Source organism: Papaver somniferum, chromosome 2 (genome assembly GCF_003573695.1).
Source record: "Papaver somniferum cultivar HN1 chromosome 2, ASM357369v1, whole genome shotgun sequence".
Taxonomy (NCBI): Eukaryota; Viridiplantae; Streptophyta; class Magnoliopsida; order Ranunculales; family Papaveraceae; genus Papaver; species Papaver somniferum.
Window position 1 is genome coordinate 156,530,134 of NC_039359.1, and position 20,398 is coordinate 156,550,531.

Consider the following 20,398-nt stretch of genomic DNA (forward strand, 5'->3'; position numbering starts at 1 on the left):
ATAAAGTTAACCGTAACTACTCCCCTCTTGAGTAGTTGCCTAACCATGTAGTGTCTAAGACTTGCATGTCTAGACTTTCCATTATAAGTCTTATTAGAGACATTATAGATTGTAGCTTGATTATCACAATTAATCAAGACCGCCGGAGTTGGCTTCTTCCAAAAAGGAATTTCCATAAGTAGGTTTCTAAGCCAATCTGCCTCCTTACATGCATCAGTTAAAGCTATCAATTCTGACAACATTGTTGAATCAGAAATACAAGTCTGCTTCTTGGAACTCCAAGACACAGCAGCACCCCCTAATGTAAAAATCCATCCAGAAGTTGACTTGGAATTTGATTCTACATTGTTCCAGTTAGCATCGATGTACCCCTCTAGTGCAGCGGGATAGCCTTGGTAATGCAAACCAAAATTTATTGTTCCTTTCAAGTAAGCCATAACTCTTGAAACTGCTTTCCAGTGTTCATATCCTGGATTACTTGAGAAACGACATAATATTCCCACGGCTTGGGCTATGTCCGGTCTTGTGCAATGCATAGCGTACATAAGACTCCCAATAACACTAGAATACTCAAGTTGAGCATGAGTACGGCCGGTGTTCTTCATTAACTTGATAGTATGGTCTAAAGGAGTAGGTGCTGGATTGTCATCAAAGTGACCATATTTCTTGAGAAATTTCTCAATATAATGAGATTGAGTTAAAACCAACTCATCTCCCTTTCTTAGGATCTTAATTCCCAAGATTACATCAGCCTCTCCTAAATCCTTCATATCAAAGTTAGAACTAAGAAACTTCTTTGTTTCTTCCACAACAGATATGTCAGACCCAAAGATTAACATATCATCAACATACAAACAGAGAATCACACAACAAGAACTATCATGCTTACTATAGATACATTTGTCCGCATCATTCACCACAAAACCATATGACAAAACTACTTTATCAAACTTCTCATGCCATTGCATAGGGGCTTGCTTCAAACCATAGAGAGATTTCACTAACTTGCAAACTTTCTTCTCTTGGCCTGGTGATATGAAACCTTCAGGTTGTTCCATATATATCTCTTCTTCTAAATCCCCATTTAGAAAAGCAGTTTTGACATCCATTTGATGCACAACCAACTTATGAATAGAAGCAAGTGCAATCAAGCAACGAATGGATGAGATGCGGGCAACAAGAGCATATGTATCAAAGTAATCAATACCATGTCTTTGTTTATAACCCTTGGCAACTAGCCTTGCCTTAAACTTATCAACTTCACCATCAGCTCTCAACTTTCTCTTGAATATCCATTTACTTCCTATTGCTTTAGCACCAGGAGGTAAATTTACTAATACCCAAGTCCCGTTAGTCAAAAGCGAATGCTTTTCATCATTGATGGCTTCTTTCCAGAAATTTGCATCTCTAGAACTCATGGCTTCAGCATAAGTTTTAGGGTCATCATCAGTATGCATAACATACTGGTTAACACTAAGAATTCTATTCTTATTTGCCTCTACAAGGTAATAAATAAAGTTTGGATCAGGCTTTTTCTCAATCCTTCCTCTCTTACTCCTTCTAGGTTCGATATCTTCAGTAGGCACTGAAATATCATTGTCATGAGTAGGAGAGAGATTTTCATCATTGTTATCAATCTCCATAGGTTCTAGATCAGGTAACAATGGATTCTCCATGGGTTGCATTTGAGAACTGTTCCTATTTAAGTTCTCAAAGAATTCCACATCTACAGATTCTATAATCTCAAAAGTGTCAAGGTTTATAAATCTGTAGGTGATACTATTAAGAGAGTATCCCACAAAAGCACATTTATAAGCCCTGTTTCCCAACTTTGGTCTTTTGGGATCAGGCTTTCGAACATATGCTAAACAACCCCAGACTTTAAGTCTTCTCAAGTTTGGTTTCCTCTTAAACCACAACTCATAAGGAGAAACACTCTTCTTTTTCAAAGGAATTCTATTAAAAATATAACATGCAGACAACATAGCTTCACCCCACAAAGAATTAGGCAAACCAGAACTTATAAGCATGCAATTAACCATATCAATCAAAGTTCTATTTTTCCTTTCAGCCATACCATTTTGTTGAGGTGTGTAAGGTGCAGTACGTTGATGAACTAAACCATGCTCTTGACAAAAGGAATTAAATTCAGTAGGAAAGTATTCACCACCACGATCAGAACGTAAAATCTTAATTTTGTGCTCTAATTGTGTCTCTACTTCTGCTTTATAAATCCTAAATTTATCAAAGACTTCATCCTTAGATTTCATTAAATATGTATAAGCATATCTATTACTATCTTCTATAAAAGTGACATAATACTTATTTCCACCACGAGTGGCAGAACCATGCAAATCACCCACATCACTATGTACTAATTCAAGTAAGGAAGAATTTCGTACTACAGACTTATGGGAAATTCTAGTTATCTTTGCTTGCACACATATTTCACATTTAGAAGCATGATCAAAATTGCAATCAGAAATCAAGCCTAATCGATTCATGTTTCTAAGAGAACCATAATTCACATGCCCTAATCTACCATGCCATAAATTAACAGAGTCAACAATATAAGCAGAACCATTATTTATTAAATTAAGCTTAATCATCCCATTACAAGCATATCCTTGTCCAACAAACACACCATTTTTGGACAACACAAACTTATTAGACTCATAGGTCGTCTTGAATCCAGCCTTCATAACAAGGTCGCCGGAAACAAGGTTCTTCACGATGTCAGGGACATGTAAAACATTAGTAAGAGTCACAGTCTTTCCCGAAGTAAACGAGAGTTCAACAGTGCCTTTCCCAATAACTTTGCTGCGTTGACCGTTTGCGGAGACAACATCGTTTCCTTCTCCATTAACCGGTTCGTATGTCTTGTAAAGATTTCTATCCTTACAGATATGGATGGTTGCACCATTGTCGTACCACCATCCACCCCCAGTTTCAGCAACAGCATTGGCGGCTTGCACCACGATCACAAGTTTGTCATCGACCATATTTGCCTCCTTTTTCTGGTTCTGCTGTTGTTTCTTTTTGAGACGACAGTCACGAGCAAAATGGCCGGGTTTGTCACAGAAGTAGCAAGGGCCGACAGCGCCCTTCTTCTTACTCTTCTTGTTGGGATGCTTCTTAAACTGAGTATCATTCTTAGGTTTCAAGGAATTCGGTGTTTTAGATTCTTCTACGCTATTCACCTTAGAATGGTTTTCAGAATGTGGACTATCCTTAAGTTCTCGCTTACGAGAGTCCTCTTCTATGCGAAGATGACGTTGTAAGGCCTCTAAATCATAGTCAGTCTCAGCATGCTTAAGTTTCTTCTTATAACCATTCCAAGAAAGGGGGAGACGAGAAATAATAACCCCAACAACAAACGCAGAAACAAGATCAATTCCAGCATCCTTAAGATGATTAACTATGAGTAAAAGTTCACTGACCTGGGCAATGATTGACTTACTGTCAACCATCTTAAAATCCATGAAATTGCAAATCAGGAATTTCTTGTTGCTTGCTTCAGAAATCTTGTATTTGTTGTCAAGCGCAGTCCACAATCCCTTTGCAGTCCCAATACTCCGATGTGCATTGTACACATGTTTGTCCAGAGCATTCAAAATATGACCACGACACATGAAATCATCTTCCTGACGCTGCTTTCGTCTAGCCTTCAATTCCTCAGTGTCATTGTCAGTTGCAGCAGGAATTTCCTCCAATCCATCTTCAAGTATGTACCACAACTTGATGGTGATCAGGAAAAACTTCACAGTCTCTTGCCAACAGGTAAAACCTTCACCATCAAAACGTTCCAATCGAGTAAAGGTTTGGTTCATCACTTGCAGAGATTGAGCAGTAGCATTCGAATTCGAAGATTCACCCTCCATTGCCAGAAGATATTTGTCTAAAAACTGTTGGAAAAAAATTGGGTTTCACAAAGGATGAATGAATCAGAGAAGAAAGTGTTGCACTCCAAAACTTTCAAGGCTTGTATAAATTTCTTTTAGACAAATATTTCTACACTCCCAATAACAATTGGCGATTACAACAGGTATGCGAAATATTGCCTTCAGGATACAATGAAAGCCCTGCAACGAAAACTGAATTCAAGGTTTGTACCCCTTGATTCAATCAAGAACACACAAAGAGATTTCTGATTTCTGATGATGCTTTTTGAAACAGAGAAAACAGATTGATTTTTCTTATATGTTAAACGAAACTGGGAGAAGCTATTTATAAAGGGTTTTGCACCTGTTGGGAATAGGTTTTTATTCGCCAACAGGTTTCTATTCACGAAACGTCAGGTTCCTTCATCAACAGACATCAATGGTGTCTTTTGGATTCGAAATTTTCGAACAGGCTTTTATCGGCCAAATAAAACCGTCAGTTCAAAAAATTCTTCCGGGGGCGTTGCCCCCTTGAAACCACCCCCAGTTTCAGCAACAGCATTGGCGGCTTGCACCACGATCACAAGTTTGTCATCGACCATATTTGCTTCCTTTTTCTGGTTCTGCTGTTGTTTCTTTTTGAGACGACAGTCACGAGAAAAATGGTCGGGTTTGTCACAGAAGTAGCAAGGGCCGACAGCGCCCTTCTTCTTACTCTTCTTGTTGGGATGCTTCTTAAACTGAGTATCATTCTTAGGTTTCAAGGAATTCGGTGTTTTAGATTCTTCTACGCTATTCACCTTAGAATGGTTTTCAGAATGTGGACTATCCTTAAGTTCTCGCTTACGAGAGTCCTCTTCTATGCGAAAATGACGTTGTAAGGCCTCTAAATCATAGTCAGTCTCAGCATGCTTAAGTTTCTTCTTATAACCATTCCAAGAAGGGGGGAGACGAGAAATAATAACCCCAACAACAAACGCAGAAACAAGATCAATTCCAGCATCCTTAAGATGATTAACTATGAGTAAAAGTTCACTGACCTGGGCAATGATTGACTTACTGTCAACCATCTTAAAATCCATGAAATTGCAAATCAGGAATTTCTTGTTGCTTGCTTCAGAAATCTTGTATTTGTTGTCAAGCGCAGTCCACAATCCCTTTGCAGTCCCAATACTCCGATGTGCATTGTACACATGTTTGTCCAGAGCATTCAAAATATGACCACGACACATGAAATCATCTTCCTGACGCTGCTTTCGTCTAGCCTTCAATTCCTCAGTGTCATTGTCAGTTGCAGCAGGAATTTCCTCCAATCCATCTTCAAGTATTTACCACAACTTGATGGTGATCAGGAAAAACTTCACAGTCTCTTGCCAACGGGTAAAACCTTCACCATCAAAACGTTCCAATCGAGTAAAGGTTTGGTTCATCACTTGCAGAGATTGAGCAGTAGCATTCGAATTCGAAGATTCACCCTCCATTGCCAGAAGATATTTGTCTAAAAACTGTTGGAAAAAATTGGGTTTCACAAAGGATGAATGAATCAGAGAAGAAAGTGTTGCACTCCAAAACTTTCAAGGCTTGTATAAATTTCTTTTAGACAAATATTTCTACCCTCCCAATAACAATTGGCGATTACAACAGGTATGCGAAATATTGCCTTCAGGATACAATGAAAGCCCTGCAACGAAAACTGAATTCAAGGTTTGTACCCCTTGATTCAATCAAGAACACACAAAGAGATTTCTGATTTCTGATGATGCTTTTTTTGAAACAGAGAAAACAGATTGATTTTTCTTATATGTTAAACGAAACTGGGAGAAGCTATTTATAAAGGGTTTTGCACCTGTTGGGAATAGGTTTTTATTCGCCAACAGGTTTCTATTCACGAAACGTCAGGTTCCTTCATAAACAGACATCAATGGTGTCTTTTGGATTCGAAATTTTCGAACAGGCTTTTATCGGCGATGCCCCCCAGGACCCCCCTTTGGTTAGCGGCGTTGAAAATATTCCAACATTCTCCCCCTATTTTCAAAAACCATAAAACAAAGTTAAAACTTTTAAATCAGAGTGACTGCATCACCGAAGTGACTGCCTACGTACCCGAGTGGGATCAAGCCAACGTAGTTCAAGCACAATTGAGACTAAGCATCATCGTTGAAATCAACACATAAATGATAGGTATCTTTTGGATTTGAACCTTCACTTAGTGTAAGAAACTCAAAGCCTTATCTAGGTTCTATGGTGAAACCAGTCTTGAACCAAGTACCCCTTATGATAAAACCGGAGTCTCCACACATATTGATTTCATAAAATCATGTGTTCTGTAGCCAAGCACGTTAATGGCCATGTGCTTATATCCTTGTTCATGAGTCTTCTTTAGAGAACGGTCTTCTTCTCTTAGGAAACGGCCTTATTTCCATACTCATATAGGTAAGTCTCGAAGGTGTTTCTGCGATACACCTTTTACTAATCATAGACTCATTAAGGATTTACATCCATCCTATTTTCTTGCAGAAACCAGCACTAATAAGAAATGGGAAGTTTTTATATTAGTGCTCCATAATCCACATCCATAACTTGTTGGTACCACATTGAACCTTGTTTATCCTTTTCAAAACATAGGTTGGGGTTCTGCTATGGGAGATCAAACTTCCTTCACAGACCTTAGTCCCATTTCTTTCCTTTTTATTGAAACCACTGAACTTGGTAGACTTTTCGTAAATGGGTCTGCCAAATTTCTCTTTGATTCAATAAAGTTAACCGTAACTACTCCCCTCTTGAGTAGTTGCCTAACCATGTAGTGTCTAAGACTTGCATGTCTAGACTTTCCATTATAAGTCTTATTAGAGACATTATAGATTGTAGCTTGATTATCACAATTAATCAAGACCGCCGGAGTTGGCTTCTTCCAAAAAGGAATTTCCATAAGTAGGTTTCTAAGCCAATCTGCCTCCTTACATGCATCAGTTAAAGCTATCAATTATGACAACATTGTTGAATCAGAGATACAAGTCTGCTTCTTGGAACTCCAAGACACAGCAGCACCCCCTAATGTAAAATTCCATCCAGAAGTTGACTTGGAATTTGATTCTACATTGTTCCAGTTAGCATCGCTGTACCCCTCTAGTGCAGCGGGATAGCCTTGGTAATGCAAACCAAAATTTATTGTTCCTTTCAAGTAAGCCATAACTCTTGAAACTGCTTTCCAGTGTTCATATCCTGGATTACTTGAGAAACGACATAATATTCCCACGGCTTGGGCTATGTCCGGTCTTGTGCAATGCATAGCGTACATAAGACTCCCAATAACACTAGAATACTCAAGTTGAGCATGAGTACGGCCGGTGTTCTTCATTAACTTGATAGTATGGTCTAAAGGAGTAGGTGCTGGATTGTCATCAAAGTGACCATATTTCTTGAGAAATTTCTCAATATAATGAGATTGAGTTAAAACCAACTCATCTCCCTTTCTTAGGATCTTAATTCCCAAGATTACATCAGCCTCTCCTAAATCCTTCATATCAAAGTTAGAACTAAGAAACTTCTTTGTTTCTTCCATAACAGATATGTCAGACCCAAAGATTAACATATCATCAACATACAAACAGAGAATCACACAACCAGAACTATCATGCTTACTATAGATACATTTGTCCGCATCATTCACCACAAACCCATATGACAAAACTACTTTATCAAACTTCTCATGCCATTGCATAGGGGCTTGCTTCAAACCATAGAGAGATTTCACTAACTTGCAAACTTTCTTCTCTTGGCCTGGTAATATGAAACCTTCAGGTTGTTCCATATATATCTCTTCTTCTAAATCCCCATTTAGAAAAGCAGTTTTGACATCCATTTGATGCACAACCAACTTATGAATAGAAGCAAGTGCAATCAAGCAACGAATGGATGAGATGCGTGCAACAGGAGCATATGTATCAAAGTAATCAATACCATGTCTTTGTTTATAACCCTTGGCAACTAGCCTTGCCTTAAACTTATCAACTTCACCATCAGCTCTCAACTTTCTCTTGAATATCCATTTACTTCCTATTGCTTTAGCACCAGGAGGTAAATTTACTAATACCCAAGTCCTGTTAGTCAAAAGCGAATGCTTTTCATCATTGATGGCTTCTTTCCAGAAATTTGCATCTCTAGAACTCATGGCTTCAGCATAAGTTTTAGGGTCATCATCAGTATGCATAACATACTGGTTAACACTAAGAATTCTATTCTTATTTGCCTCTACAAGGTAATAAATAAAGTTTGGATCAGGCTTTTTCTCAATCCTTCCTCTCTTACTCCTTCTAGGTTCGATATCTTCAGTAGGCACTGAAATATCATTGTCATAAGTAGGAGAGGGATTTTCATCATTGTTATCAATCTCCATAGGTTCTAGATCAGGTAACAATGGATTCTCCATGGGTTGCATTTGAGAACTGTTCCTATTTAAGTTCTCAAAGAATTCCACATCTACAGATTCTATAATCTCAAAAGTGTCAAGGTTTATAAATCTGTAGGTGATACTATTAAGAGAGTATCCCACAAAAGCACATTTATAAAACCGTCAGGTTCCTTCATCAACAGACATCAATGGTGTCTTTTGGATTCGAAATTTTCGAACAGGCTTTTATCGGCCAAATAAAACCGTCAGTTCAAAAAATTCTTCCGGGGGCGTTGCCCCCTTGAAACCCCCACCAGGGGCGGTCTCCCCTGGACCCCCACAGCCTGGGGGGCGATGCCCCCCAGGACCCCCCTTTGGTTAGCGGCGTTGAAAATATTCCAACAAGTGCTGCATCACCTATGATTCCAGGAGCTAAGGTGACCGACAACAACGTGGGCGGTATTGTTGATTATATATTAGAACAAAATAAAGCACAACAAAAACCAGTGGCGTCTTTGGCATTTAAAGGAACTGTGATTAGTGCCTCACCTTCAGCTCCTAAAGTTGCTTCATTTTCTAGTCGTGGTCCTAACCTTATAACACCAGAAATTCTTAAACCAGACGTTATCGCACCGGGTGTTAAGATCTTGGCTGCATGGACCGGAGATGCTAGTCCATCAGGTTTAGAATTCGATCAAAGGCGGGTCAAATTCAATTTCATTTCCGGTACTTCGATGGCCTGCCCTCACGTGAGTGGAATAGCTGCAATGCTTCGGGCGGCCCATCCTAAGTGGACTCCTGCTGCTGTCAAGTCTGCTCTTATGACTACAGCTTATAATTCAGACAAGGCCGGTAAACCGATTACTGATCAGGCGACTGGAGAAGTTTCAACACCATTCAAACATGGTGCTGGACATGTTGACCCCAACAAAGCCTCACACCCTGGTTTGGTATACGACATCCAGCCAAGTGATTATGACGCGTTCCTCTGCTCCATGGGGCACAGTCAGAAACAAATGTCCCTCTTTACCAAGGATAGGAAGGTCGATTGTGAGTTGCATAAATTATCTGCAGGTCCAGGCGATCTGAATTACCCATCGTTCTCGGTTGTTTTCAAGTCATTCAATAACTCTATTACGTACAAGAGAGTAGTCACTAATGTTGGGAGCTTGCTAGTGGCAACCTAGGGATTAAAGGTAATAAGTCCACCTTCTGTTAAAATCACTGTCTCGCCAAAGTTACTTGTCTTCACCGCGATAAACAAAAAGGTGTCTTATAAAGTCTGTTGAGATTATTAGTTCCACATTTTTGGGCAATCTAAGATCCTGCGGTTTATAATCTCGTAGGGTCTCTCCACTCATTGCCAATTGGTTTTGAGTTGGATGCCCGCAGACTTTAACATGGTATCAGAGCAGGCTATTTGCGACGAGTCTTTGACCGAGCCTTTACTCCGCGTCACCCGATTTAATTGTCTACGTGTTAGACCCAACGAGGCTACAGGTGAGGGGGCGTGTTGAGATTATTAGTCCCACATTGTTTGGTAATCTAAGATCCTGCGGTTTATAATCTCGTAGGGCCTCTCCATTCATTGCCAATTAATTTTAAGTTGGATGCCCGTATTCTAACAAAGTCACATTCACAAGCTGGAGCAAAAAAGATCCTGATACTACTAAAATGGAGTTTGGGGCAATCGAATGGAGCAACGGGGTGCGCCATGTGCGCAGTCCTGTTGCTGTAATGTGGCCAGCTCCAGCTGTTAATTCTTCTGCCACTAGTTTAATTTCTGCATTTTGATTGATTGCTGATGTTGTATTTGATTTCTGTTTCTTGGTAAATAGAAGTTTATTTACTTCGTATTTTTGTTGAGCTCTAGGCTCTAGCTTCTTGGAGTTATAGGGCTTAAAACTTCGGTAACAACGAGACAAAATAATATTCTATTTGTCCAATCCTATGAAAATCCCACTTTGTAAGTATTCCTACTCGGTGAATAAAAGGACAAACAATAAAAGGTAAAGCTGTGTAATTAGAAATTTGAACAATAAATTAAATACCGATACTGTTGGGCCCAATCCGAGTCAGGCGGATTCCTCATCATGTCCTCCTGGTTTGGGCTTGAGAATGGTAGCCAACATAATTTACAAGAACGATTTTTTAGGGACCATGGTTTTTTTGGAGACATGATCTTATTGGGCCAACCTCCTTATACTTATAAGGGGTGTTCCAAAGTTAGGTAAATATCCATTTACTCTTTACTTTAATTTAAATTAAAACTAACTTAATAACTATATAAATCTAATCATATACATCTAATCTAAATGAATTTATTAACCAAAATCAAAATCAAAAGAGCAATCGAAAATTTTTAGTTTTGAAAAAAAGTTTATTCTCTTCTTCTTCTCTCTTTCCTTGACGTTCCTCGTTCGATTGAAAAACCCATCAATCTTTTTAATTCGTTTTTGGATAGGAAAATTGAGTAGAAATCATCAAAATATGGTTTAAATGGATGTTAAAGTGGCATGTTCGTTCAGGAATAGTTTTAAAAAAACTAGTTTTGTAACCGAACATTCTGAAACCAAGAACACGAACAACACTTCGGTTATCACGAATTTAATTTTTCATAACCGAACTCTGAGTTCGGTTGGTTCGCAAAAAATTCTAAAACTAGTTAGTAACTGAACTCTACCCATAATAAAAAAAAATGTAACCGAACTGTGTTATTTTTCCTACTATGTTGAGTTATGATATAACCGAACTTTACATACCTTGTTCGGTTGGTTCGCAAAAATTTCTAAAACTATCTAGTAACCGAACTCTACTCATATTCCAAAAAGAATTTTTTTTTTCAATATAACCGAACTGTGTTATTTTGCCTACTATGTTGAGTTTCAATTTAACCGAACTTGTTCCACTATGTTCGGTTTGTTCGCAAAAATTCTTGACAAACCGAACTCTTCACTAATTGCATACATGTGGAGTTCGGTTAGATATGTTGTTGGGTTAAAGTTTGCGAACCAACCGAACATTACTCTGTAAGTCTTATAAACAAAGTTTGATAACCTGTGTGTATGGAAAAGGTAACCGAACAACTAAAAACCTCCATTAAAGAACGAGTTCGGTAACCTATATGGAAAAGGTAACCGAACTACACTTTCAGATGAGTTCGGTAACCTGTTCTTCACATTAGGTAACCGAACAAGCCCAAATCTACCCTAAAAATTTACAGTTTTTTGAAAATTTGGAGCAATTCAACCAACATTATCTAAGTTTTAAACATACCTGGGTACCCAAATACTCTTCCTCCGGTTGTGGTTGGTAAAATCCTTTGTTTTTCATGTTTTCCTTCTTCATCTTCTCCAACTTTACTCTCTCAATAATTCTGCTTCTTTTAAAAAAAAAGCCATCTGATTTTTTAATCTCATTAATTATCTTTAACTTAATCATTTTAGTAATCATTACACTAACTATTATTAACACTAACTAATCATTACCAAAAAATTAATCAAGGGAGTAATTTAGTTATTAATATAAATATCTAGATAATGGGTGACCTAGATTTACTTCTAATGTCTTTACCCAAAATAAAACCATGATCCCAAAATAACCATGGTCCCGAAAAACCGTTCAGAAAAAAATGGTGGATCGTGCAAAAGCTATTTCTAGCACATCAAGCTCTGTTAACTGTGGTTCTCTTTAACTCTAAAGGAGATGGTGAGAAATCTAAAGAAATTGAAGAAGATTCGCATTCAACTAGTGGTAGTGGAAGAAAATTAAGCAAAGATCAAAATGACAATGTAATCGAGGGTGGATTAGCAAAGCACTTTGAAAGTTTTTTTGGGTAAACTAAAGGACAGTGGGGGTGATTCAGGTGTGGTATTCACAAGTGAGGAAGTTAATTGTTCACGTTTGGTTATCAAGACTCTAATAAATCACGCAAATGCTCTTAAAGATGAACTCGAGGTGGGAAAGGAGGATGGAAAATGAATTGGTACGTGCTTTTGTTGGTATTTTTTGGGCATATATTTGTTTTAATGTTTAACATCATATCCTGCAATGTCAATGGTCTTTAACGACCCGGATAAGCGCTCTAAACTTAAGAGGCTTGTTAAACGTTGGAAACCTACTATTCTTATGATTCAAGAAACAAAGCTTAGTAGTTGCTCCGATCATTTAGTACGTCAATGTTGGGGTGCAACTCCTTGTAAGTGGATTTCTCTAAATTCGTATGGAAGATCAGGGGATATTTTGTTGATATGGAACTCGAATATGATTGAAGTGGTTGATTTTCTACAAGGTATCTATACAATTAGTATTTCTTGTCGCAATGTGGAGGATGACTTTAGATGGGTTCTTACCGGTGCTTATGGTCCTTGTAATGGAAATGAAAAGAAAATATTTCGTATGGAGTTAGCTACCTTGCATGGATATTGGGATGGTTTTCCTTAGTGCATTGATGGAGATTTAAATGAAATTAGAGTGATGGGAGAAAGAAGGGGATGTCGTATGAGATCAAACTCTATGAAACGTTTTGATGAATTATGCAATGATCTCGAGCTTGTGGATTTGCCTATTTCCGGAGCTAAATACACATGGAGTAGACCGCCTAAAAAGAAAAGTAGAATTGATCGGTTCTTATTTTCCTTGAATTGGGAGGAGCATTTTCCAAATCTCAACATTAGGCGGCATGCAAGACCTTTTTCAGATCATTTTCCCATTGAATTGTGTTCTAGTGTGACGGATTGGGGCGCTTATCCTTTTCGTTTTCAATTATCATGGCTAGAAAATACTAACATCATTTCTTTGATGAAAGAATGGTGGGAATCGTTTTCTTTTATAGGTACCGCGAGCGCATGTTTTTCAAAGAAACTAATTGCCTTGAAAGAAAAATTGAAGATATGGAATAAAGAGGTTTTTGGAAGTGTAGATCGGGTTTTCGATGCGGCTCTTGAAAAGATGCAAGCTGTGGATGATATTGGTGATGATAGACTTCTAACCAGGTGGAAGAGGACATGCTCGTGACAGTGAAAGTTGAATTTGAAAAGGCTCATAGACGTAAGGAAATTTTCATTCGTCAAAAATCTAGGGTCAACGCGATTCGTGATGGTGATAGAAATACCAACCATTTTCATCGTATATTAAGAAGGAATAGAGCTAGAAACAACATCAATAATCTTCTCATCAATGGTATATGGACCGGTAATAAAGATGAGATCAAAGAAGGCATTGCAAATCACTTTGAGGTAAATTTTAAGGAAGTATCTAATCATAGACCGAGAATTAAAAATATGTGCTTAAAGAGTATTGATGAGAATGCTAGAGTTTGGTTAGAGAGGCCTTTTAGTGAAAAAAAGGGTGAATAAATCGATTCATGATTTGGGAGTGGATAGAGCTCCGGGTCCGGACGGATTTCCTATGAAATTTTATATTGTTGGGTGGGAATTCATTAAAGAAGACTTGATGAAGGTGTTTCAAGAGTTCCATGATAACAACATTCTGGATACTTCTCTTAAAAACAACTTTATAACGTGAATTCCTAAGAAGATTGGTGTGGAGGAGGTGAAGGATTTTTGGCCTATTAGCCTCATAGGAAGCATTTACAAAATTATTTCCAAAGTTTTAGCGGAGAGTCTTAAGGTATATCTTCCTATTTTAATCTCTCCTACTCAATATAGCTTTATTAAAGGGCGTCAAATTTTAGATGGAGTTTTGATAGCAAATGAATGTGTGGATTCTAGACTTCGTCCAAAATTGTCGGGGTTAGTGTGCAAATTGGATTTTGAGAAGGCGTTTGATAATGTAAATTGGAAATTTTTAAATGAAGTCTTATTTAAAATGGGCTTTGGAGGCGTTTGGCGTGCTTGGATATTGAATTGCTTATCTTATTCAAAATTTTCGGTTCTTGTGAATGGTACTACTCATTGTTTTTTTGATAGTGAGAAGGGTATTCGTCAAGGTGATCCTCTTTCTCATTTTCTTTTTACCATTGTTGGAGAGCTTTTGAGTCATATGTTGAGTAAGGCACAAGAAGTTGGTAAAATTTCGGGTTTCTTGGTGAAGAACGAGGGAACTAAAGTTAACCATCTCCAATTTGCTGATGATACCATTATTTTTCTTGATGCAAAGCGTGAACAAGTAGATTCTCTTCGGTGTTTACTTTTATATGTTGAGTTAACCTCGGGATTAAAAATCAACTTTGCTAAAAGTTGTTTGTTTGGAGTATCTCTCGATGAAGACATTGATGAATTTGCTAATACGTTGGGGTGCAAGAGATAAATTTTCCAAGTATTTATCTCGGTCTTCCTTTGGGTGATAAAGTTAGTGGCACTCAAAAGTGAGAGAAGATTATTGAATCTTGTTATTCGAGACTTTCTCTTGCAACGGGAGAACGATATCAAGAGGAGGTAAGTTGACTTTCATAAAAAGTGTTTTGGCTAGTTTGCCCATTTATTATTTATCAATCTTCCTTGCACCATGCTCCATTACAAACGAGATTGATAAGATAGTAAGGAATTTTCTTTGGGATGATGATTATAACAAGAAAAGAATTCAAAATGTCAGGCGATCTGTAATTGTAAAATCTAGAGAAGGTGGTGGTCTTGGAATCCGGAAATCTAAATACATGAAATCGGCGCTTCTCAAAAAGTGGTGGTGGAGATTTGTTACGGAAAAAGGATGCTTTTTGGAGAAAGATAATTGTGGAAAAATTTGAAAAAACATCAACCGGTTAGGAAACTCTTCAACCGAAAGGACCAAAGGGATGTAGTTTGTGGTATTTATAACGAGCTCGAGGATTTAAACAAACATGTGAAATATAAGATCGACGGGGGAAATGAAATTAGATTTTGGGAAGACTTTTGGATTGGAGATGCCGTCTTATGCAATAGATTTACATTATCCTTTGAAGCTTCAAGAACAAAAGGTAAAGTGGTGGCTAGGTTATATGAGATTTCAAGTAACAACATCAAATGGAAGTTCATGTCTCGAAGTAGATATTCTCAAGCCATAACGAGGGAGATTGCTTCCATAAACTCTTTACTAGAGGTGGTGAATATTCAAGAAGGAGTGGTAGATTCTAGATTGTGGATGGTGGATGGAAACAATACGGTTGACACTTATACGATTAATTGCGGGTTTGATTCTCTTTGTGACCAAGGCGATATTAGCTTTCCAAGTGAGATTATTTGGAGTCGTCATTATCCCTACAAAGTAAACTTTTTTCTATGGCTTCTATACCATGATAGGTTGATGACGACCGACAAGCTTATTAGAAGGGGCATGGATGTGGTGTGCCGGTTTTGTGAAGAAGAAGATGAAACAAGTACCCATTTGTTTTATGACTGTTGACGAACAAAGAGAGTGTGGGATTATTTTTCCAAAGGATGCAATGGAATTATGATAGTAATATCTCCGTAACTATAAAAACTTGGAGTCATGATTGGGGTGATGAAAGACTTGACCGTATATGGAACAACTTACCGGTTGCAATATGGTGGTGCATTTGGAAAGAAAGGAATTCTAAAATCTTCAATCATAAAAAGAGAAACTTGGAAAGTCTAATTCGATATATTAAGATTCAAGCTTATTTTTGGGCGGAGTCAAGCACTAAAATGTTGGATTTGACGGCTAACATGGTGATAGTTTTATGGGACTCGTATTTCTATCGGCCGTCTTGAGTTGGTTATGAGACGTTTGGTGCTTATTTATTTTTCTTATTCTCATTTGGCTATTTATCCTTTGTTCTTTTTTGGGTGATCGATTCCAAATTCGGTTTCCTTTTTTGTGTCGGTTGTATTTATTGGGTTGATGTACCCTTTAAGTACCTTTTTTCAATGAATTTTTTCCTATTGACGGATCAAAAAGGAAAAAAAAACTTAGGTTAATACAAACAAACGTGATTAATACAAGTGGCCAACTACAGAGTGGTTTTTCTAACAATGATCAAAGAAGAAGGAAAAGGAACTGTACAAGGGAGTAAAAAAAAAAACAACTTAAAATACAAATCCTGCCAATTTACAGTAACATACTGACAAAAAGTATCCGCAAAATTTTCGAAAACCATGTTGATGATCTGATCCACAGGATTAATTTTCCCACTTCAATAAACACTATCAGTTGTTAGAATCCTATTCTCTTCGAAACGATCATAAGCGGGTTTTGTGCGCACGAAAAGAATGCCACTGGATAATAAGCCAAACAAGGAGATAACACCCCACCACAAGAATGTCTGCGCGTAACATTGTCTTCCCATACAAATCGATACTCCATCAACCGTTTCCATGTCAGTCGACAATCCCGATGATTTAATATTTCTGTCATAAACCACTGCTGCAAGTAATCCATAAGCAAGAGAACCTATAGGGATGTTTGTGATCAATATATTATGGTTGACACCCAAACTGTTAGATCCAAATAACTCCGAAGTAACCGACACTGCAGCTGCAAAAATGAAACCGGAGCTCAACCCAATCAGGGCTGTACCAGCTTCCAATGCCCCCTCACTACTCAATGCAGTGAGCAAAAAGAATGCGATTGGAGTAGGTAAGAGTGCAATTGCCAACCACCCTGTCCTTGCAAAATGCAGCTTCGCAGGAAAGAAGTCAGGGGCAGCAGAGAGCAATCGACCAAAGAAGGAGCACGACGAATAAAGCGTAAGAAGTTCAGTAGTTTTGGAAGCAAACCCAAGGGACTGTGATATTTGGCCTAGATTATTACTGTATGCTAACCCAATTGTACCTCCACAAAAGTAAGCAACATAGTATAACCAAAAATCCAATCTGCTAACTAGATCTCTGGCAGAGTGTTCGTATCCAAGAACCAACAACCGATTCTCATAAAAGGATAACCCTTCTTTCTCTTCCTCACTTTGCATAGTCCCGTTCATGGTGTTCTCGTAATACTCTTCTCGCCCGATGAGTAACTCTTTACGAAGCTCGAGATCATCTATGTCAACAAGGTTAAATTCTGAACCTTGCAAACGAGAACTCGCATGAATATTCTCCAGAGCCCAATTAGGAGCATATACAATTCCAGGGATGCACAAGGGAAGAACAAGGAAAAAAAGTGCACCACCAAAGATTATCATCGCAGATGAAGGAATTGTGGTAACCGAATTTAGTATCAGAAGGTACATACCAGTAAAAACAGCGATTATATTAAGAATAATAAATAAGACGTAATCTTGACGAACAGCGTCTTGGGGTGAGGCTTGCAATGGAGGTTGACGAAGGATTGGAAGTAGAGCAGCAAAAGATGTGATGAGTGGAAAAAGAGCATTCAGAATTAGATAAATACTAGATTCTGGTGAGGAAATGGCTTCGGCAGCCAGATTGTAAATTGCTGGACTAAGTCCATTATAACTAATGGCAAGAGATAATGCCAAAGCTCTACTTGTGGGGAAATTTTGATTGCATAATACAAAACATACTGTATTGAACCAACATATACTGCATCCAGACAACAAGCATAGCAGAAATACAACCAAATGAGGGAGAGAAATGAGATTCTGAAGAAGAAGCCATTGAAAACCATAACCAATGAAACCCATAAAAGCAGCCAGGAAAAGAACAGACCAAAGGGGCAAATATAAAAGAGCTAAACCAGAAGACCAACCAAAAAGCTTACCAAGATCTGAAGCTGTTGCTAAATAATTCAGTTGAACTTGTGAAATGCCTAAGGCTGATTTCAAATTCGATGAATATGCCGAGAAATCAAAATTTGTACCTGTAAATGCTTGTATCCATATGGCCGCTACTAATATCACCCATTTTCTGGATTGTCCTGCCATTCTTAGTACTACTATCAGACCACCCCAATGAGAATTTCTAAGAAAAAAACTGATAGAAACCGTACAGGTCTACTATCAAGGCTTGAATCTTACTTTTGTGATGCTCTGGTGATGCCCACCAAGAAAATTCCAACAACTAGTCTGGCAAGAAGTAACAAATAGTAACGCTCTTATGAGCTTCCTACTACTTACAAAACTAGGATGTTGTATTTATTATTAGAACAGAAAATTTGTTGGATATTGTTTCTCCATATAATCTTATAATTGCTTACATGGAATATATAGAAAACACACACAAAGAAAATGTCAAAAACTTTTCTCCTAGCCATTCTTCGAAAATTGAATAATTTGATACACAACGCTTGCATCTTCATTTTCCTACCCTTGGCTTAGCTAAATTCGCTAAGCCAAGGTGCACTATAGTGCTTGGTCTTAGTTCTCGAAGGCAAGCAAATAGTGAAAAGCCAGTGGTGAATCCCAGAACGCTCGGTGGTGGGCTTTGTTAATATTATTTTGTGCCAATGATGAGAAAATGGAAGGAAAAAAATAAAAAATTGAGAAAAGCTTTATATGTGGACATGATTAAGACACATTGGCTTGGCATTGTGATCTCATGCAAATCATTTGGAGTTGGCTTGAAGATATTTTCTTATTCATTAAACCTTTATCTTTACATAATGTGCTGGGTATGGCACATGATGCTTGAAGATAAAAAGAAGGGACATTGTTAGATTGTTGTTGGCAGCTTTAAGGATTAGCTCGACTCAACAAACAATCTTGCTTCAAATAGCATGCCTTATCAATGAATTACGGTTAGTCCTTTTAGTTACAACATTAAACTTAAACTGCACAATTACAATGTCTGGCTGATAGGTTTGGTAACTTTGCTATTGTCGCCTTCAATGTGAGTTACTTGTTGGCCCATGCTAGCCCCCAATTTTGGGGTAATCATGGTCTGGTTCGGTTTAGTTTCGCCTTATCCACATCCAATCCAACACCCAATGGATTGGACGTGGATGATCCAGTGAGTTTTTTTTTTGTTGGTAATTTATATTTAAACTCTATAAGATAAAATTAATAAAAGTAAGCATTATTGTTATTAGATGATTTCTAACATCAAATCTCATTATAATGTTTGCTTCACTCACACAACCCAGTATGGATAAAAAAACTCAACCCTCATCAACTGCTACAATCTAACTTCGATAAATGAATGTTCGATAAACGAATAATCTCGCCAACTAAATTTTTCCGTCCCGATTTGGGAAAAGGAAGAAATGAATAATCTCACTAAATGCCTTAACAAGTAAATTTTTTTGAGTCCACAAAGGCCCTAGGAAAACATAAATAAACAAAACAATATATAAATAGACCAAAATATTTCATCCGATCAACAATATTTCTTAATCATTTCTTCTAAAAAACTACATTTAAAATTGATTGTCCTTCCATTTAAACCAACATACATCACATCCACCACATGTTTGAGATCAATGTTCGTAACAGTTGTCGTGTTGATTTTATATCCACATGCATGCAACATGTTCGAGTTCAAAATTGTTGTGTTGATTTTATATACACAACACATTCATGAATCCTGTTGTATTGACGATCTTTCCACAACACATTCGAGATAAAAGTTCTCTTAAGCTTTTATAGCAATGTTCAGAAAACTGTTGTGTTTGACTTTTCAGTCCACGACATGATCGATTTCCAAAGTTCGTGTTATCTGTGTGTTGATTTTTCAGTCCACAACATGATTGATTTTTTAAAGTTTGGGAAAACTGTTGTGTTGATCTGTCCACAACGCTATCAACTACAAAGTTCGTGATAGTTTTTGCGTAGACTATTTTGTCCGCAACATGATCGCATCTAGTGTTCGTTAGGTTGTTGTCTGAGATATTCTACAACAACTTGATTGATTTTATAGTTCGGGGGATATTTTACTTGAAAAATTATCGACAACAATTTTTCGACAATCATCACCACCGAGAAAGATCAATGTAGCTAGTGGACATCTTAATCCCATACGGTATCTGCATAATTAATTTATTTATATTCGCACGACTTCACAGTATCATGCATATTTTTATCATATGAAATATCTACAATATGGTGAGTGTTTTTGCATGATGATAAGCACGTATGTGCTACATTTTGTACCCATATTTATATTAGGTAGGACTCGATATTGTTGCTAATAATACTATTTTAATGCTTTTGTAGAAAGTAGAATTAAATCCAATCATCCAAGAATAAATGACGAAATGTGAAGCTAAAACAGTGGTTGCCACAAAAAACAACAACAAGGTTACTCGAGACACCAAAGCCAGACAGAGAAGGGAT

General features: G+C 37.6%; 2 protein-coding genes across 2 annotated transcripts; one reads left to right on the forward strand and one right to left on the reverse strand.

The window, feature by feature from the left end:
* The first annotated feature begins 8,690 nt into the window (after positions 1-8,690).
* LOC113352306 (subtilisin-like protease SBT1.4) lies at positions 8,691-9,458 on the forward strand. Its single transcript, XM_026596141.1, has one exon. It carries the CDS (start codon positions 8,691-8,693, stop codon positions 9,456-9,458), a length of 768 nt encoding a protein of 255 aa, XP_026451926.1.
* A 6,721-nt stretch (positions 9,459-16,179) lies between these two features.
* On the reverse strand, positions 16,180-18,245 carry LOC113354166 (protein NUCLEAR FUSION DEFECTIVE 4-like). The gene has a single exon (XM_026597586.1). It carries the CDS (start codon positions 18,050-18,052, stop codon positions 16,364-16,366), a length of 1,689 nt encoding a protein of 562 aa, XP_026453371.1. The 5' UTR covers positions 18,053-18,245; the 3' UTR covers positions 16,180-16,363.
* Between the last annotated feature and the right edge of the window lie 2,153 nt (positions 18,246-20,398).